This window comes from Geotrypetes seraphini, chromosome 1 (assembly GCF_902459505.1).
Source record: "Geotrypetes seraphini chromosome 1, aGeoSer1.1, whole genome shotgun sequence".
Lineage (NCBI taxonomy): Eukaryota > Metazoa > Chordata > Amphibia > Gymnophiona > Dermophiidae > Geotrypetes > Geotrypetes seraphini.
The window spans coordinates 27829189-27850874 of NC_047084.1; the positions used below are offsets into that span (position 1 = coordinate 27829189).

At 43.8% G+C, this 21686-nt stretch overlaps 2 protein-coding genes across 2 annotated transcripts in view; one reads left to right on the plus strand and one right to left on the minus strand.

Moving 5' to 3' along the window:
- Positions 1–21686, minus strand: part of ANKRD31 (ankyrin repeat domain 31) — an 85388-nt gene that overhangs the window by 57474 nt on the left and 6228 nt on the right. The window contains exons 2-3 of the mRNA XM_033957546.1: positions 19378–19516; positions 13106–13182 (exon numbers count right to left, since the gene is read on the minus strand). Of these exons, the coding sequence (XP_033813437.1) occupies positions 13106–13182; positions 19378–19478 (178 nt within the window). The 5' untranslated portion in view covers positions 19479–19516. The remainder of the gene's footprint in view (positions 1–13105; positions 13183–19377; positions 19517–21686) is intronic.
- Positions 16652–21686, plus strand: part of HMGCR (3-hydroxy-3-methylglutaryl-CoA reductase) — a 145594-nt gene continuing 140559 nt past the window's right edge. Inside the window, exon 1 of the mRNA XM_033929298.1 lies at positions 16652–16762. The gene's annotated coding sequence lies outside the window, so the exon portion shown is untranslated. The remainder of the gene's footprint in view (positions 16763–21686) is intronic.

A 21686-nucleotide genomic window follows, 5' to 3' on the forward strand; every position in this document is an offset into this window, starting at 1 on the left:
AAAACCCTTTCTGACTAGGAAGTCCACTTGGTCTTTCATGGTTAGGCCTTGGTCCAGTATTACTCCCAGAACATTTATTGTAGGTTGAATAGGGTAGCTGAGTTTGTTGATGCATAGTGGTGTTGTAGTGCAAGTGGGTGTAGCGAGGCTACAAATAATTTAGTTTTTTCTGAATTAAGCTTCAGTCTAAATTCTGTCATCCATTGTTCCATCAAGTTTAGTACTTCTGTTGCCATAGGGGTAGCTTCAGAAAGAGAAGTAGCGAATGGGATAATGATTGTAAAGTCATCTGTGTAACTAAATAGTTTTATACACCGCTGGGCTAGCTGTGCGTCTAGTGATGACATGTACACATTGAAGAGCAGTGGGAATAATGGTGACCCTTGTGGAATGCCAGATGGGTTTCTACAGGTATTAGAGAGGTTGTGATTGAAATGTACTTGATAGGAAACCTCAGAACCAGTCAATACCTCTCTTCTGATGCCAATTACGACTAAGCATTGTAACAATTTCTCATGATCCACCAAGTCAAAGGTCGAACTCATGTCAAATTGCATGATCAGGACGTTATGGCCCGTGCTAAATAAGGAGCGTAAGTTATCCAAGATCGCCGCAATTACTGTCTCGGTGCTAACCAGAGGTCTGAAACCAGATTGGGTTTTGCGTAAAAGAGAGAACTGATCAAGGTAATTCATCAATTGGGTGTGTACCAGTCCTTCCATGATTTTTTATGAAGAATGGAATGGATACTATTGGTCTATAGTTGGTTACTGATGCTAAAGATTGTTTACGATTTTTTGGAATTGGTGTAATTATAATGTGACCGTTATTAGTTAGGAATTTTCCATTTTTAAAATTATCGGTCAGATAATTCCACAAAGCACAGTTACTTACCGTAACAGGTGTTATCCAGGGACAGCAGGCAGCTATTCTCACATATGGGTGACGTCATCGACGGAGCACGGATGCAGACGCCTCACAAGCACACTTGCTTGAAGAAACTCAAAGTTTCGAGTCGCTCGCACCGCACATGCGTGAGTGCCTTCCCGCTTAGCGTAGGGCGCGTCTCCTCAGTTCAGATAGCTAGCAGAGAAACCAACCAGGGGAGGTGGGTGGATTGTGAGAAGAGCTGCCTGCTGTCCCTGGATAACACCTGTTACGGTAAATAACTGTGCTTTATCCCAGGAGAAGCAGGCAGGTATTCTCACATATGGGTGACCTCCAAGCTAACCAGAATGGGATGGTGGGAGTGTTGGCAATTTAGGAGAATAAATTTTGTAATACTGTTTGGCCAAACTGTCCATCCCATCTGGAGAGAGTATCCAGACAATAGTGAGAAGTGAAGGTATGAACTGAGGACCAAGTAGCAGCTCTACAAATTTCCTCAATAGGTGTAGATCTGAGGAAAGCTACTGAAGCTGCCATAGCTCTAACCTTATGGGCTGTGACTTTACTGTGAAGGGGTAATCCAGCCTGGGCATAGCAGAATGAGATACAAGCTGCTATCCAGTTGGAGATGGTACACTTAGAAATAGGATGACCCAACTTATTGGGATCGAAGGAGACAAAAAGTTGAGGAGCAGTTCTGTGTGGTTTGGTGGGTGACAGGTCAAAAACGCACAACACAATTCAGCGCACCGACACCTCAGCGCAAGACAATTGAGCGCAGCGACAACTCAGCGCAAGACAACTCAGCGCAAGACAACTGAGCGCAAGACAACTGAGCACGCCACTAGAGGCCGCTTGACCATCGGAGGACACGCGCACGTACAGCACGTGAACACGTCATCACGTCGACGTGTGTTCAGTATGATTCCCTTGACTCTTTGCATTTTCAACATAAATCACGTAAATGCATTTTCGTTACCATGGTTACGTTATCTCATGATATATATTCTCCGAACAGCATTTAAATATAAGTCACGTGAATGCATTTTCGTTACTATGGTTACGTTTCCACATTATATATGTCCTCCTTCCTTTCCCGCCTTCCTTTCGCTGCCTGACCGTGTCCGTTATAGGTAAAGATCTGGTTTTGCTGGTACTTGATCACGTCGATGTGTGTTCAGTATGATTCCCTTGACTCTTTGCATTTTCAACATAAATCACGTGAATGCATTTTCATTACCATGGTTACGTTATCTCATGATATATATTCTCCGAACAGCATTTAAATATAAGTCACGTGAATGCATTTTCGTTACTATGGTTACGTCATTTAACAAATTGTTTATTATTGTCTTTTAACATATTAAAACACTTCATAAAATCAATAACTAGAAAGCTGCAAACAAATTGTGGACAGTTTTGTTTGGGTTTTATTCGGTGGGGGGGGGGGGGCAGTGAAGCTTGTCTTTAATCTTTGAAATCTGTTGGGCCTGAAGACAACTCAGCGTGAAGACGACAGAGCATGAAGACACTTGTAAGTTTGAACATGAATAACGATTTAAACAAACAAAGAAAATGACATAATGATCGTCATAAACACTTAAAACATATATTGTGTCATGTAAAGATTATTAAGCTAATTCAGCTTTACAAAATTTTAACAATTCATACAACAAACATATCAAGACAAACAGAAATAATGAAACTTAGCATTTGACAGATGGATCAGATGAATAGACACTGCAGGCATCAGACTATGGGCATTTCATTATGACCCCAATGCAAACACCCACTATGCCCATTTACCTTCCACTATTACAGGTATCACAGTCCACAATTAATGTGTCTGGTAACGGGACAAAAACACCTGGGTCAAAAACTTAGAACTATCCCAAAATCTGCAGCCTGGAACTGGGTAACCTGGCCACCCTGTTACTTTGATTTATTAAACTATTTTTTCCAATATGAGAATGACACAGGGACACAGGAACTAAATTCACCATCCTGTCCCTATGAGTTATGTAGCTGTCCTTGTCCCTCTCCCATTCCTATCATCTCTGCTTTAACAGTGTCAGGTCAAGACCACACCAAGACAAAGGCCGCACGCAGACAACTGAGCGCAGGGCAGAGGCATGTGCCTAACAAAATTAATAATGCATTTTTAAGGTCTCCAAAATAATGAGGGAAGTTGCCTTGCCTCGCGCTGAGTTGCTTGCGCTCAGTTGTCTTGCGCTCAGTTGTCTTGCGCTCAGTTGTCTTCACGCTCAGTTGTCTTGCGCTCAGTTGTCTCGCGCTCGGTTGTCTCGCGCTCAGTTGTCTTGCGCTCAGTTGTTTTGAGCTCGGTTGTCTTGCGCTCAGTTGTCTTGCGCTCAGTTGTTTTGAGCTCGGTTGCTCGCGCTCAGTTGTCTTGCGCTCAGTTGTCTTGCGCTCAGTTGTCTTGCGCTCGGTTGTCTTGCGCTCAGTTGTCTTGCGCTCAGTTGTTTTGAGCTCAGTTGCTCGCGCTCAGTTGTCTTGCGCTCAGTTGTCTTGCGCTCAGTTGTTTTGAGCTCAGTTGCTCGCGCTCAGTTGTCTTGCGCTCAGTTGTCTTGCGCTCAGTTGTCTTCACGCTCAGTTGTCTTGCGCTCAGTTGTCTCGCGCTCGGTTGTCTTGTGCTCAGTTGTTTTGAGCTCAGTTGTCTTGCGCTCAGTTGTCTCGCGCTCAGTTGTCTCGCGCTCAGTTGTTTTGAGCTCAGTTGCTCGCGCTCAGTTGTCTTGCACTCAGTTGTCTTGCGCTCAGTTGTCTTGCGCTCAGTTGTCTCGCTCGTGCACATTTGTGAAAATAATTTGCGCTCAATTGTCTTGCGCTCAATTGTCTTGCGCTCATTTGTCTTCACGCTCAGTTGTCTTGCGCTCAGTTGTCTCGCGCTCGGTTGTCTGCGCGATTTTGTCCACGCGCGATTGTCTTGCGTGAAATTGTCTTGCGCGCAATTGTCTATGAACCGGTTTGGTGCATTCTAAATAGAAGGCCAAAGCACGTTTACAGTCCAGAGTATGAAGAGCAACTTCTCCAGGATGAGAATGAGGCTTTGGAAAAAACACTGGAAGAACAATGGATTGGTTGAGAAGAAATTCCGAGACCACTTAGGGAGGAATTTAGGATGAGTACGAAGAACCACTTTGTCATGATGGAACACTGTGAACGGTGGGTCAGCAACTAAAGCATGCAGCTCACTGACTCGTCGAGCAGAAGTGAGGGCTATGAGAAACACCACTTTCCAAGTGAGATACTTCAGATGAGCCTTATAAATTGGTTCAAATGGAGGCTTCATGAGTTGAGAAAGGACAACATTGAGGTCCCAAACCACAGGAGGCGGTTTGGAAGAGGTTTGATATTGAAAAGTCCTTTCATGAATCTGGAAACCACCGGATGAGCAGAGAGGGGTTTCCCTTCAATAGGCTGATGGAAAACCGCAATTGCACTGAGATGGACTCGGATGGATGTAGATTTGAGGCCAGAATTGGATAAGTGCAAAAGGTAGTCTAAAACAGAAGATAAGGAAGAATGCTGAGGCTCCTTATGATGAGAAAAACACCCCGTAGAAAATCTAGTCCACTTTTGTTGATAGCATTGCCTAGTGGTAGGCTTCCTAGAGGCTTCTAAAACATCTCTTACAGATTGAGAAAACTGAAGAGGGGTTATGTTGAGAGGTACCAAGCTGTCAGGTTGGGATGAAGCAGAGATCCTTGACTCTGTGTAAGCAGAGAAGGAAAAACTGGTAGAAGGTATGGCTCCCTGCTGCTGAGCTGAAGTAGAAGGGAGTACCAAGGTTGTCTCGGCCACCGAGGAGCAATTAGAATCATGGTGGCATGATCATTCTTCAACTTGACCAGTCTTGAGAATGAGAGGGAATAGAGGGAATGCATAAAGGAAAAGATTTGACCATTCCAGAAGAAAAGCATCTGCCTCGAGGCAAAGAGGAGAGTATATCCTGGAGCAGAACTAAGGCAGTTTGTAGTTTTGGGGAGCCGCAAAGAGGTCTATCTGAGGCATTCCCCACTGTGAGAAAATGTGATGAAGAGGCGAGGAATGGAGAGACCATTCGTGAGGTTGCAGGAGACGACTCAAGTTGTCCGCCAAGCAATTCTGAGCCCCTTGAATGTAGACAGCTTTGAGGAAGATGTTGAAATGGATTGCCCAGTCCCAAACTTCCAGAGCTTCCTGACAAAGGGAGGCAGGCCCTGTCCCTCCCTGCTTGTTGACATAATACATGGTAACTTGGTTGTTCGTGCGAATGGGGACTACTGTGTCGTGAAGGAGATGTTGAAAAGCATGGAGAGCTTTGAGGATCGCTCTGAGTTCCAACTGATTGATATGACATTGACGAACCATACTGGTCCAGAGGCCTTGAGTACGGAGACCATCGAGATGAACGCCCCAAGCGTAGGTGGAAGAATCTGTCGTGAGGACCTTTTGATGAGGAGGCATTTGAAAAAGCAAGCCTCTGGAAAGATTGGAAGAGAGCATCCACCAACATAGAGACTTCTTCAAAGAAGGAGTGACTGTGATGTGTCAAGAAAGAAGGTCGCAAACCTGCGTCCATTGAGATGCCAGGGTCCACTGAGGAATTCTGAGGTGAAGTCTGGCAAAAGGAGTCATGTGTACTGTGGAGGCCATGTGACCTAGTAGTACCATCATGTGTCTCGCTGAGATTGAAGAGCGGGAAGACACTGCATGACAGAGTTGAAGGAGAGCATCCATACGTTGTTGCGGAAGGAATGCTCTGAGTTGGATAGTGTCCAGAACAGATCCGATGAATTGTAGATTCTGAGAGGGCTGAAGTTGGGATTTAGGAAAAATGATTTTGAATCCCAAACTTTGGAGGAACCACGTAGTACGTTGGGTCGCTACAATAACCCCCTTGAGATGTTGAATCTTTGATGAGCCAGTCGTCTAGGTAGGGAAATACCTGAAGACCATGGTTCCTTAGAGCTGCTGCTACCATCACCAGGCACTTAGTAAACACTGTGGGAGTTGAAGCCAGGCCAAAGGGTAGCACTCTGTATTGATAATGCAGATTCCCCACCCGAAATCTGAGATATTGACGGGAGGCCGGATGAATGGGAATATAAGTATAAGCCTCCTTGAAATCCAGAGAGCATAACCAGTCATTCTGATCTAGAAGGGGATAGAGGGATACCAGGGACAGCATGCAAAATTTTTCTTTGACTAAAAATTTGTTGAGAGCCCTGAGATCCAGAATGGGTCGCAGATCACCTGTCTTCTTCGGAACAAGGAAGTAACGGGAGTAAAACCCCCTGTTCTTCTGTTCCAAAGGAACTGGTTCAATGGCACGGAAACGAAGCAGAGCTTGAGCTTCCTAAAGAAGAAGGGCGATCTGGGATGGACTGGAAGGATACTGTCTTGGAGGAAGCTCTGGTGGAACCTGAGTGAAATGAAAAGAGTATCCTTCCCTGATGATTGACAGCACCCAGAGGTCGGATGTAATTGTCTCCCATCAGTGATAAAAATGATGGAGACGACCTCCAATGGGGGGTTAGAGAGGACAGAGACAGAATGGTGGAGGTTATGCTCTGTTTTAAACAGTCAAAAAGGCTGTGCAGCCTTAGGTGCAGCAGAAGTTTGAGATTTTTGTTGCTTCTGATTCTACTGTTTCTTGGGAGGTAGACGAGTGTAAGGAGCCGCTCTTGGAGCAAAATGCCTCTGGAAAATTGGAGGAGGGCATGCAGGCTTGGCAGGAGCTGACTTAGGCTTTGGTCTGACAATAGAAGCAAAGGATTTTTCATGTTCAATTTCTTGGTGGCTGCCTTGATATATTCATCTAAAAGGTCATTGCCTGCACAAGGAATATTAGTCCTGAAGATTAGTCCATGTCAATGGTACAAAGCCAGGCTAGGCGACACATTGCTACAGAACAAGCAGTCACCCTGGTGGACAACTCAAAAGCATCATAAGAAGACTGGAGAAGATGTAATCTGAGTTGTGACAGATTAGCTTTGACTTCTTGAAATTCGAAGTGCTTTTGTGTATCTAAATAGCTGAGAAATTTAGAAAGAAGATCAATGAGGGACTTGAAATAAGTGACAAAATGAAAATTATAATTGAGGACTTTGGAGGACATCATGGCATTTTGATAATGGCGACGTCCAAACTTGTCCATGGTTTTTCCTTTCCCTTCCAGGAGGACTCCACAAGCAGGGACTGGTGAGACAACTGTGAATTCTCAAATCCTTTGCAATGTAGAGTTTTATATCTGGAGTCCAACTTGCCTGGAACAGCAGGAATTGCATAAGGAGTCTCTAAGCATCGTGTAAAAGTCTGAAACAAAAGCTTATGAAGAGGAAGCTTAAGTGACTCTGCAGGAGTTGAGGAAGATGCATGACTTTGAGGTACTCAGAGTATTTAGAACCAACATCCAATTGAAGGTCCAAGTCAGCAGCCATCTGATGAAGAAAAGAAGATAAAGATAGCTGATCTGCTAATGCCTTGCCTCGAGAGGGACTCGAGGACCTTGAGGCAGCATGGGTCAAAGATGAAGCTTTGGCAGGAAAATAGTCAACAAAAGAATAAGGAGACTTGGACGAAGCAATAGAATCCATTGAGTCCTCGAGGTCTGGAAGCAGAGACCTCGATCAAGGAGTCGGTGGTCTAGTAGAGCTGGAAGGTGTAGATTGAGGCTTAGTTGAAGAAGGATGCTCTTTGGAAGAAGAGCTATGCCTGGAGTTATGCCTCGAGGAAGGCCTCGATTGATGACGAGAGTGATGCTTTGAAGCAGATCTCGAGGATCGAGGAGACTTCGCTCCAGAGATGGAAGCAGACGTTGCTACCAAGGAATGGATAGGGCTAGAAGCTGTGGATTGAAGCTCAGGAGGCTTGGTGGAGGAATCTCGAGGAATCCCAAAGACTCTGCTCCTTGTATGGAGTGTGAGGATTCCTGTCGAGGTACCTTCAAAGAATCTACTCCTTGCTTCGAGTGCATAGATGCCAGACCAGACACTCACAGAGACTCTGCTCCCTGCATAGAGTGTGAAGTTTCAGCCTGTGGCATAGGAAGAGGCTCGACCTTGCGGGAGTCTGCAGAATGCCCAGGCTGGATTAGAGTAGCCAGCTTCAGTCCCATTTTGGTTAGGAACTGAACAAATTGCTACTCTAATATAGTCTGGAATGAAGCCAGCAAGGATGGATCCGCGTCTGAAACCGGACCACCTGCTACGGCTGGAGGTTCCAAAGTGGCAGTGGAAATGTGTTTTGACTTAGAAGTCTTGGCATGCTCGAGGACCACCACTGGAACTTTCTGCTGAGCGATCTGACCTGAGGATGCAGGGGAAGATACAGCAGATGTACTCGAGGAAAGAGCCGCTGCAAACGAGGAAGGTCTGATGAGGCTCGAAGTCGGAGTCGTGGAGGCAGGAGGACCCTCGGTAGAAGGTGGAACCGAGGCCGCTTTTGAAGTCGAGGGTGTAGCTGAAGGGTCCATCCCGAAAAGCTTCTCCACTAAAATCCGACAACGTTTAAGGGCTTGAGGTTGAAGAGTAGCACAGCACTCGCACGACTTCAGTTGATGGACCGGCCCAAGGCACTTGAGGCACCAACGGTGTGGGTCCGTGAGGGAAATCGCACGCTGGCAATGGCTACACTTCTTGAAGTCTGTTGCTGGCCGGGACATAGGAGGAAAAAAAGCCGCAGCGAAGTCGAAGCCCGCAGGCTGCGGCCGAGCGGCCTGCCCTGCTAGTCGAACGGAAGAAAATAAAATAAGATTTTTTTTTTTTTTTTTAAAGTAGAAATAAATAAAAGAGCACAGCAAGCATGAAGTAACAAAGTTAAACACAGAGAGTCAAAGACGGACTTCTCGGCTCCGTGGAAAACTGAGAACTGAGGAAACTCGCCCTGCGCTGAGCGGGAAGGCACTCGCACGGTGTGGCTGACTCGAAACTTCTACGTTTCTACAAGCAAATCTGCTTGCGAGGCTGTCCGCATCTGGGCTCCATCGGTGACGTCACCCATATGTGAGTACAGGCTGCCTGCTTGTCCTGGGATAAACACTGTTCTAATGGGTAGAGGATGTGCGCTAGATGTGGTGTATTTAGATTTTAGCAAAGCCTTTGACAGTGTTCCACACAGACGTCTAAACTGAATGCCCTTGGGATGGGTCAAGAACTGGTTGCGTGGAAGGCGACAGAGGGTAGTGATCAATGGAGATCGTCTAAGGAAAGGGATGTAACCAGTGGTGTGCCTCACGGTTCTGTTCTTGGGCCTGTTCTTAGCATGTTTATAAACGATATTGCTGAAGGGTTGTCGGTAAGATTTGCCTCTTTGCGGATGATACGAAAATCTGCACTAGAGTAAACACGCCGAATGATGTGAATAACATGAAGAAAGGCCTGGCGAAGCTTGAAGAATGGTCTGAAATTTGGCAGCTAAAATTTAATGCTAAGAAATGCAAGGTTATGTATTTGAGCTGCAAAAACCCGAAGGAACAGAACATAAGAATTGCCGCTGCTGGATCATGCCCAGCAGTCCACTCATGCGGTGGCCCTCTGGTGAAAGACCAGCGCCCTAACTGACACTAGCCCTACCAGCGTACATCCTTGTTCAGAAGGAACTTGTATAACTTTGTCTTGAATCCCTGGAGGGTGTGTTCCCCTATGACAAACTCCGGAAGAGTGTTCCAGTTTTCTACCACTCTCTGGGTGAAGAAGAACTTTCTTACGTTTGTACGAAATCTATCCCCTTTCAACTTTAGAGAATTCCCTCTCGTTCTCCCTACATTGGAGAGGGTGAACAACCTGTCCTTATCTACTAAGTCTATCCCCTTCAGTACCTTGAATGTTTCGATCATGTCCCCTCTCAATCTCCTCTGTTCAAGGGAGAAGAGGCCCAGTTTCTCTAATCTTTCGCTGTACGGCAGCAAATCCCTTAACCCCTAACCCCTTAACCATCTTAGTCGCTCTTCTCTGGACTCTTTCGAGTAGTACTGTGTCCTTCTTCATGTACGGTGACCAGTGCTGGACGTAGTACTCCAGGTGAGGGTGCACCATGGCCCTGTAACCTTCTCCGATCTGTTCATGATCCCCTTCTTTATTATTCCTAGCATTCAGTTCGCCCTATTCGCCACCGCCGCACATTGCGCGGACGGCTTCATCAACTTGTCGATCAGAACTCCCAAGTCCCTTTCCTGGGAGGTCTCTCCAAGTACCGCCCTGGACATCCTCTATTTGTGCATGAGATTTTTGTTACCAACATGCATCACTTTACACTTGTCCACGTTGAACCTCATCTGCCATGTCGCAACCCATTCCTCGAGCCTGATTATGTCACGTTGTAGATCTTTGCAATCCCCCTGCATCTTCACTACTCTGAATAACTTCGTATTGTCCGCAAATTTTATCACCTCGCTCGTCGTACCTATGTCCAGATCGTTTAAGAAGATGTTGAAGAGCACGGGTCCAAGCACTGAGCCCTGCGGCACTCTGAGTATTGTCCATTTACCCCCACAGATTAGGGAGTGAAGAGCTTATGTAAAAGGGATTGAGACTTGCATACCACCTTTTTGTAGTTATATAACCTCATTCAAAGTGGTTTACATACAGGTACTGCAAGCATCTTCCCTATCTGTCCCTGGGGCAGTGGAGGATTAAGTGACTGTGCACGACAGAAGAGCGGGACTTGGATGTGATTGTATTTGATGATCTTAAGGTGGCCAAACAGGTTGAAAAGGTGATGGCGAAAGCTAGAAGGATGCTATGTTGCAAAGGGAGAGGTATGGCTAGTAGGAAAAAGGAGGTATTGATGCCCCTGTATAAGACTTTGGTGAGACCTCATTTAGAATATTGTGAACAATTCTGGAGACCGCATCTTTAAAAAGATATAAAAAGGATGGAGTCGGTTCAAAGGATGGCTACTAAAATGGTATATGGTCTTCATCATAAGGCATATAGGGACAGATTTAAAGATCTCAATCTGTATACTTTGGAGGAAAGGCGGGAGAGGGGAGATTTGATAGAGACGTTTAAATAAAAAATCTAAGAAAAAATGTTATTCGCCAAGTGGTGGAAGTACCCACTGAAAACCATTTGCTCAAAAGTTGAGAAAAAGCCTCAACCATCAATAATATGCAGATGGCAACCCAATGAGTTTTTACATAGACATACATAGAAATAGACGGCAGATAAGGGCCACGGCCCATCTAGTCTGCCCACCCCAATGACCCTCCCCTCCCCTTGCTTAGTGAATAGAACCCACGTGTCGATCCCATTTGGCCTTAAAATCAGGCACGCTGCTGGCCTCAATCACCTGCAGTGGAAGACTATTCCAACGATCAACCACCCTTTCAGTGAAAAAGAATTTCCTGGTGTCACCTCGTAGTTTCCCGCCTCTGATTTTCCATGGATGTCCTCTTGTTGCCGTGGGTCCCTTGAAAAAGAAGATATCTTCTTCCACTTCGATGCGGTCCGTGAGATACATGAACGTCTCGATCATGTCCCCCCCTCTCTCTGCGCTCCTCGAGCGAGTATAGCTGCAGTTTGTCTAACCGTTCTTAGTATGGGAGATCTTTGAGTCCTGAGACCATCCGGGTGGCCATTCTCTGAACCGACTCCAATCTCAGCACATATTTGCGATAATGTGGCCTCCAGAATTGCACACAGTATTCCAGGTGGGGCCTCACCATGGATCTATACAATGGCTTAATGACTTCCGGCTTACGGCTGACGAAACCCCTGTGTATGCAACCTAGGATCTGTCTTGCCTTGGATGAGACCTGCTCTACTTGACTGGAGAAAAAGCCTCAACCATCAATAATATGCAGACGGCAACCCAATGAGTTTTTAAGCCATTCTTTTTTGCCCATGATACAGAATAAGAATGGCTTAAAAACTCATTGGGTTGCCGTCTGCATATTATTGATGGTCTCCACTTTTTCTCCACTTTTTTTTTTTTTATCTTTATTGATTTTTTATCTAAAACAGTGTCATACAAATGAACAAACAGTAGGTATTGCATACATTACACTAATATCTGCACAGGTAACATATATCATTCAAGATTTTCAGTTTTCCTATATATAACATTAACATAATATAACATAATATATAGTATAAATGAAGAATAAAGTTACCCAAATGTTACTATCAATATTTATTCCCCTCCCTCCAACCCCCCACCCCCCATGGATGTGTAAAGGTGAATGAACAAAAGGAAAGATAAGATAAATATACATTATTATAATTTTACAAATTTAGAAAAATGGGCTCCAAACTTTATTAAATACACCACTAAATCCCCTACACTCTGCATTAATTCTTTCATATCTGTAAGTGGTGCACACGTTCACCCACCAAAAAGTATAACTTATTCTGTCATGGTTCTTCCAGTTACTCGTTATCAATTGAATGGCTATACCTGTCATGATCATAAATAGACGACTTTTATATTTATCTAGAGTGGGTTTCACATGTAATATCGTTCCACAAATTATAGCCTAATATGATAGTGGAACGTTCAAATCCAAAACTAAATTTATTTGTCCCCAAATTGACTTTGAAAATATAAATATAAACGGACAAAAATATAGCAGATGATCCAAAGTCCCTATATCAATATGACAATGCCAGCATCTATTAGACTTAGAACTATCTATTTTATTTAATCGAACCGGGGTCCAAAAAATCCTATGTAACAAAAATAATCATGTTTGCCTCATATATCCCACTTTTGAGTAAATGGTTTTCAGTGGGTACTTCCACCACTTGGCAAATAACATTTTTTCTTAGATTTTTGAATTAACTGTTATTTTTGTTTTTGTTCTTAAGAGACGTTTAAATACCTACGTAATGTAAATGCACATGAGTCGAGTCTCTAATTTGAAAGGAAACTCTGCAACGAGAGGGCATAGGATAAAGTTAAGAGGTGATAGGCTCCAGAGTAATCTAAGGAAATACTTTTTTACAGAAAAGGTTATAGATGCATGGAACAGTCTCCCGGAAGAGGTGGTGGAGACAGAGATTGTGTCTGAATTCAAAAGGGCCTGGGATAGGCACGTGGGATCTCTCGGAGAGAGAAAGAGATAATGGTTACTGTGGATGGGCAGACTAGATGAGCCATTTGGCCTTTATCTGCCATCATGTTTCTATGTGTCTAATATGAACCTACAATTACTGCATATACATCATATCTTTGGAACATGATTGTAGCATTTACAAGAAAGTCAAAGTAACCTTACCTGATTGCCTTCCACTTGCTCTACAGACAGAATTAGTCAGAGATGTAAAAGATGCTTCCTTGCAAACAAAAAGCAGCCTTTTAAAAGAAATAAAAAGAAACATATAAGACAGAACAATATATTTTTCTGAGGTATTACCAGTATTAGTCTTTCCCAAAAACTGTAATCCCACTGCTAATCAAAGACCATTTTTACAAATAATTTGCTTACTTTAACATCAGTAGATTAAACATGACTTCAGTTTAATGTCCCATCTGAATGATGACACCTCTTATGCATCACTCCGCTAACATCACTGTGTCAACATTGCATGCGAGTCCAAATCCTGGCTGAGCAAAACAAAAACTTGGTGCAATGATTTCTAAAAACATTTAAACAGCACACAGGCCTGATATTCAAAGGATTTAGGGTCCTAAATTTGAGATCTATTTGGCCTCTGAAAATTTACTAGGGCTACAGCCTGCATTTAAACACAAATTTTCACTAAACTCCTAAATTTAGAGCATAAAAAGTGGATGGCAACAAGGGGCAGATTTAGGATGGTGAAAATAATTAGGATCTTAGCACTGATTTTCAACATTAACTGTCTATTTTACAAAGCCGCGCTAGCGGCTGCTGCATGGCATGCAGCCCCGAAGCCCTTTAAATCTCTATGGGCTTTGGGGCCATTACCGTGGCTTTGTAAAGCAGGCCCTAAGGCCCTCTTTTACAAAGCCATGTTAGAGGTTTCTACTGCAGCCTGGAGCGCTAAATGCTCCGACGTTGCTCCAATGTTCATAGGAATTCTATTAGTGTCAGATCAAATAAACTAATTGTAAATGTAACTCTAAAGTAATCTCACAGATTTTAAGTTGTTACTTCAGTTGTGATGAGCTCACACTGATCTTGTTTGAAAACAGCAGTACTATCAGACAATATCACTTTCAAATTGTTATTTCTGCTGTAAACTACTCGAAGGTGCATATCTGCAAATACAGGATGAAGTGTTAACATGTTCCAGTGTTTTCTCAAGATACCTACCACTCAACCAATGCCTGAAGAACATCTTAGAACAGTGTTCTTCAACCACCGATCCGCGGTGTCAGTCCGCAGAAAATTCCTGCTGGTCCATGCAGGGCTGGCGAGGGCCTCCAACAGTAGCTTCCTCCCCTCCGCTCCCCTCCCAGTAGCTCTCAGTACTTGCCTGCAGCAGCGATTCACTTCGGTAGCCTTGGGGCTTTTGCTGAGTCGCGGCCCGCCTCTGATGATGCAACTTCCTCTTTCCTCAGAGGTGGCGCGACCCATCAAAGGGCCCAAGGCTGCCTAAGTGAATCACTGCTGCAGGCAAGTACTGAGAGCTGCTGGGAGGGGAGAGGAGGGAAGGGGAGGAAGTCACTGTTGGAGGCTGGGAAGCTGCTGGATAAAGGGAAAGCTGCTACTGGATCTGGAGGGAGGGAGAAGGAGAGATGCTGCTGGGAGGGGAGGGGGAAAGGGAAGGGAAGAGAGTTACTGTTGGATAGGGGGAAGAGGGAAGTGAGAAGGGATACTGCTGGCCAGAGGAGGAGGAAAAACGGAAGGAAACAGCTGGCAGGGAGATTAGAAGAGGAGAAGGGGTCAGGGTGGAATAGAGAGATCAGATGAGGGAAAGGGAAGAGACAGGAATGAGAAAGTAGAGAGATACTAATGTTGGGAAGGGGGTCAGCAGAGAAATAAGGAGAGAGGAACAAAGATGCTAGATCTGGTGTATGAGAGATAAAAATGAAGAGAGCAGTGAAACTGGAATGAATCATGTAAAAAGGAGAGGGGGCGCAGGCTGGATAGAAAGGGAAGAGGGGCATAGAAAGAAGGCAAATACCACATGGAAGGGAGAGAGGGCAGACAGTGGAAGGAAGGGGCAGACGCTGGAAGGAAGAGAATGAAAAGAAGATGAAAGCAGAAACCAGAGATGACAAATGGTAGAAAAAAAATAATTTTATTTCTGTTTTGTGATTAGAATATATCAGATTTGAAATATGCATCCTGCTAGAGCTGGTGTTAGACATAACTGGGGACTGCAAAGCCTAGGCAGTGCTTCTTTAGCTTCCAGCTGGCTTAGGGCTCTTTCTGACCAGGGGTCAGTTGCCCTAGTTGCACTCCACTAACACTATTACTGTCATGTACGACTGCGGTATTCTGTTAGATATGTCTATGTTATATGTGGTAATCGCAGGGAAACAAGACTTTATGTATGTGATATGGAAACAAAAATAGGTAGAAACAAGAAAGGATGTCAAATCAATCAATATCCACAAGAGAACACCCTCAAAATATTTAGGATAACGTAACTTATCTTAGCTAAAAGGGAGAAAAGACCTCAGTGTCTAATAGGGGCTATCAAAACAGCAACCTACATAGACAAGCTAGTTTCAATTATCACTTGAGACCAGCAGACACATCCAGCAGACAGAGACCAGAAGACGCAATTCAGCAATCATTTTCAAAAAATCACAGTCAATTTCAATTCTCAATTTTTTCAGTAAAGTCATTTATCTGAAAAATGCTGTCTTCATAACTTCTCAATAAATTTAAACATGATCCTGAAGCTTGGAAGCAGGAGAAAATCACTCCGTAGGAGAAAAGCTCAGAGCATAGCAGCTACTCCAATATGACGCTAGCTTTGCAGTCCCCAGTTATGTCTAACACCGCTAGCGGTCATATTGGAGTAGCTGCTATGCTCTGAGCATGAAAAGTTGAGGAGCAGTTCTGTGAGGTTAAGTGCATTACAAGTAGAAAGCCAAAGCACATTTACAGTCCAGAGTATGAAGCGCTATTTCTCCAGGATGAGGATGAGGCTTTGGAAAAAAATCACTTGAAGAACAATGGAATGATTGAGATGAAATTCTGAAACCACTTTAGGTAAGAATTTTGGATGAGTACGGAGGACCACCTTGTCATGATGGAATACTGTAAAAGGTGGATCTGCCACTAAAGCCTGTATCTTATCTTTCCTTTTGTTCATGTACCTTTACACATCCATGTGGGGTGGGGGTGGTGGAGGGAGGGGAATAAATATTGTGACAAACCCAGGTCCATTTCGGGTCTTTCCCATAATAAACCCGAATCCGTTCCAGGTTTTGCTCCAGTGAGCAGGAGAATACTCAAGGCACCTAGATGCAGGAGAGCTGATCAGGTGACCGACCAATTAATTGATCAAGCTGACTCCTGCTCCGATAGTGAGATGGAGCTAGAAGAAACAGGGCAGGATAGGTTGGGGAAGAAAAGTTACACTCTATGCAGACCCTATCCTGCCATTGTCAGAAATCTCAGGCAGTTTGAACAGCCAGTTAAGATCAGGGCTAAAGAGAAACCTGTCCGTGAAAACAGGAAACAAGCCAGTGTGTGGAAAACCCTTCCCCCACCTTCTCAGAGGGGGAGTGGTTATCCACTGGATATAATGAGGCTTCTGAGAACAGAGCGAAGTGAGCAGCCGAGGGAGTCAAGGCACACGGGACCCACAGGAGGGAAGCACTCAGGAGAGTGGGACGCTGGAGAGAGCCAGTCTCTCTCAGATTGGACTATGGCAGAGGCAGATGATTGGTCTCTTACTAGGAAGCCTTGGGAGCAGCCAGAGGAAGAAGCAATGGAGATACAGGCAAGCCAGGCAGGCACTGAAACCCAGCCATTGCCCATGGAAATCCAGTAAGTTTTAAACTTGGATTTTTCCTACTGCTTATTCCTCTGCACTGCTAATGTTCCTGAAGACTATCTGTAGCAGATTTAGAAACTCTCCTGGAAAGTCTAACTTAGAGGCTTTCTATAAAGCACTGAAGCGTGTTTAATTGTATAAGGGTTTGTTCTCCTTGGCTGGTTGCCAAGCTGAGCCAGAACGTTACCTTCTCTCACAGCTGTGCTTAATTCCCGGAGCCACGTTACAGAGAGGGAAGAAAACGTAGGCATGCTTCTGAGGGCTGGTGCAGGAGCAATGATTTTTGTGTGTAAATGAACTGTTTGAATAAATGAGTATTTGCTTAAGGCACTGCTGTTCTGATGAAGAGGACTGTGACTCACCTGATTATAAGTCCAGAAGCAGGGGACTATATGTAATGCAGGGCTACTCCAGCTTGTGCCTTCTGGAATGCCTTATGATGAAACTTTTGTTATAAATCCATGTACTAGGAGTGTATACTGAACTGCAAGGCTGAAGCCTGTGTTGTTTTGGAATTATTTGAACACTGCTGAAATAAAGCTATTTTTGTTTTGCACATTCTGACTGGAACCTTAATATCTTGCATGCGTGCCTAAAGTAAGACCTGGAGGATCCCTTTGTAGTAGGGGACACGCTGAATTGGAGTATTAGTCACTTTCCCGGGGCTTGCTGCGGCTACAGGAGCACGGGGTTTGTGACAATATTGATGGGGAAATTTGGGTAACTTTATTCTTTATTTATACTATATATTTTGTTATATTATGTTATTATATGTAGGATAACTAAAATCTTGAATGATATATATGTTAATATTAGTGTAATTTATGTAATACCTACTGTTTGTTCATTTGTATGACACTGTTTTAGATTAAAAATCAATAAAGATTAAAAAAAAAAAAAAGATGCGCTGCACAGTGACTTCACAAGGAATAATAAAAAAAAAGAAAGCCGCGGTACAAGAAGAAAAAAAGTGAAAAAACGGCAGAGCTTAGAAAAACAGGACTTCTTGGTTCCGCAGAAAACTAAGAACTGAGGTACCTCACAGGAAACGCACGACCTACATTCGGCGGGAAGGCACTCACGCATGCGCGGTGCAGCACTCGCAAACTCTTTGAAAGTTCTACAAGCAAGTCTGCTTGTGAGGCTGTCTGCTACGGGTCTCCGTGGATGACGTCACTCACATGTTGAGAATATGCTGCCTGCTTGTCCTGGGATAACAGGTGTTTGCACCATGTGCGACTGAAGCATCTCAACAAGTTCCTTCTGCAACAGCTCTCAAAGCTGATTCTGCAGAGACAGAGCTGGTATCAATGTTACATGTGGTACAGCCATCTTTGGATGTCGAGGCATGGTGATCTCGATGTCGAGGCATGACTCAGAGGAGACACCAACTGTAGTGATGGTGACCTGGTCTCAGTACATCTACGCTTCAAATGAAGCTGATGCATGCCTGGAGGAAGACAGGTGTTTATGGTTCTTAGCTTTTTTGCAAACTTTCACTTAGGAAGGCAGCACTGAATGAATCAAAAGTTGCATGGACTGTTGATGCCGTCAGTACCGGTGTTGGTGCTGGAAGTGCAGGACACTGAATGTTGACATCAGAGTCTAAAGACATCTTTGATGTACCCAGAGTGGATCTGAAAAGTTTTTCATATTGTAATTGTCTGGTCTTAAGCAACCTCTTCTGCAGTTTGGAGCACAGTTGGCAATAAATATCACGGTGCTCAGGGCCAAGGCACTGGACACACCAACTATGCGGATCTGTAGCCCAAATTGTCCTTTGGCATCGGGTACACCATTTGAAGCTGCTTGGAGGCTTAGACATCGAGGGGAAGACTGCAGACACAAGATAGAAGGACCCTATAGTCCAAGGAAGTTGAATAGATGACAATCCGAAAAAGGCTTGATGCTCCCGGCCTGAAAACAGTTGAGAGCCCGAAGGCCCACAAAATAAAATTGGTCAAAATCTGAAACTTTTACATCGGAATGAAAGAAAAAATAATATAAACAGACAAATTATGAAGAAAAAGACAGAAAGGCACAAATATGTAGGAAAGTTTTAAGCTCTTGGAGAAACTTCAAAGAACAGCTTCTCAGCTAAGCGGAAAACTGAGAACTGATAGTCCTGTGAGCCCATAACGGGTGGGAAGGCACCGGTGCATGCACTGTACGGGTGTTTTCCAAAGACTTAAAGTGACAATACACTTTTTGACTGTCCTTAATGGGGCTCCATGTATGACATCACACATACTGTATGTGTGAGAATATTCTGCCTGCTTGTCCTCGGACAAAGGAAGTTTATTCAATGCCCCCAAATATGCAAGATCCCTAAGTTAAAGTCCATAAACACAGATTCCGATACTTTTCATAATCCAATCTATGGAAATATCTTTTTTTCAGAAATTTAATTAAATTCCCCTTTTAGATTAAACCCCCCCCTACAAAAAAACAGGGTTTGCTGCATTTCGATGAGAAATGCCCACTGATTTGTCACATTATACTATCAATCCTAGGACCCCAGCTTTGTTAAGCAGAAGGAATAAGGCTACTTGCATTGGGACAGCTAGAACTCTGCAATACTGAGAAACATTCTCCAATTCATCATCACCTTTTCAAATGCAGCTCATCTTCGTCTGAATCATTTTCAAAGGCTGAACTCTCTACTATTGTTTCATCACTATCATCAGTGACATCTCCATTTTCCTGCATGATTGTCTCCTTTTTTCACTCCCTGGGATACTTCCAGCCTGAGGTAGGAAAACAAACTAATGAGCTCTTCATGCATAATATAAGAGAGATGAAAGTCTTTAGCTTGGGAAAAGAGAGTCATAAATCTGTCTTGACCTGCACATACTGTAGTTGTGAGATTTATTCAAGCTGCCCAAGAAAGAAAAAAAGGAATGAGCAGTGTTGCAACTCTTTGATGCTTATCTTACCTACACAGTAGTTTAAGCAGCAATATAATCAACAAATCATAAAACTAAAAAAATTGTACAGGAGCATTTGCAGCCGCTACATGAAGGGAGTCTCTGTTATTCCACACCAGTGAAATATAGGGGCAATTCTATAACTCAGTGACTCCAAGCAGGCCACATTATAGCTGCCTGTTCTATAAAGAAACCTAGGCACCAAGGTTCTGTTATAGAACACACAAGTAATCCAGTATTGGCATGCCTAACATTTAGGCATCTGCAGTTAAACCAAAGCACAGGTACCTAAATGTGACGGGGTTATACATATTCTATAAGTTACACACAGAACAGCTCTTAAGCATCCTATCACACATACCCACAAATTTTATAAATGGCGCTAAAAATTGTGTGCCCAATTTGCACATGCAATTTAACTGAATAATGAGCCAAATAGCACTAATAAATGGGCCCCAAAGTGGCAGACTGGGTCAGAAACTGATTGAGTGGAAGACGACAGAGGGTAGTGGTCAATGGAGATCACTCTGAGAAAAGGGATGTTACCAGTCATGTGCCTCAAAGTTCTGTTCTTTTTAACATTTTTATAAGTGATATTGCTGAACGGCTGTCAGGTAAGATTTGCCTCTTTGCAGATGATACCAAATTCTGTAATAGAGTAGAAACCCCAGATGGTGTGAATAACTTGAAGAAAGACCTAGCGAAGCTTGAAGAATGGTCTGAAATGTGACAGCTAAAAGTTAATGCTAAGAAATGCAAGGTCATGCATTTGAGCTGCAAAAAAACCAAAGGAATGGTACAGTTTAGGGAGTGAAGAACTTATATGCACAACAGAAGATCTGGACTTGGGTGTGATTGTATGTGATCTTAAGATAGCCAAATAGGTTGAAAAGGTGACGGCAAAATCTAGAAGAATGCTAGGGTGCATAGGAAGAGATATGGCCAGTAGGAGAAAAGAAGTATTGATGCACTTGTATAAGACTCTGGTGAGACCTCATTTAGAATATTGTGTACAATTCTGGAGGCCACACTTTCAAAAAGATATAAAAGGATGAAGTCGGTCCAGAGGAAGGCTACTGAAATGGTGCATGGTCTTCATCATAAGGCATATGGGGACAGACTTAAAGATCTCAATATGTATAATTTGGAGGAAAGGTGGTAAAGGGGAAATATGATAGAGACATTTAAATACCTACGTGATGTAAATGCACATGAGTCAAGTCTCTTTCATTTGAAAAGAAGTTCTGGAATGAGAGGGCATAGGATGAAGTTAAGAGGTGATAGGCTCAGGAATAATCTAAGGAAATACTTTTTTTACAGAAAGAGTGTTAGATGTGTGGAACAGTCTCCTAGAAGAGGTGGTGGAGACAGAGACTGCGTCTGAATTAAAGAAAGCCTGTGATAGGCACGTGGAATCTCTTAGACAGAGGAAGAGATAATGGTTACTGCAGATGTTCAGACTGGATGGGCCATTTGTCCTTTATCTGCCATCATGTTTCTTTGTTTCTATTCCAAATCCTGTATCTGTCTAGATTAAATTCTTACTATCCATTCCTCAATTTCCCTTTTCCCTATGGCTACCTACAGCTTACCACCTCTTTCCCTCACCCCTTCCAGTATTTCACTAACTCTATCATTTTTTTCCCTATCCAGCATGTGCTATTTATCCCCTCCTTCCATCATGTGCCCTCTTTCTCTACCCCTTCCATCCAGCATCTTCTCCTCTCTCTCTCCACTTCCATTCAGTGTCTGCTCCCCTTTCTCTCCTCCTCACTTCCTCCCTGCATCTGATCCCTCTCTTTCTCTCTCTCCTTCCCACTTCTATCAAGCATCTGCTCCCTTTTCTCTTCTATCTCCACTTCCATCCAGCATAGGCTCACCCTCTACCTTCCTACTAACATCAATGACTGCCCTTTCTCTCTCTCCATCCACCTCTCTTCCATCAGCATCTGCCCCTTGTCTCTCCCCTCAACCCAATTCCATCTAGTAT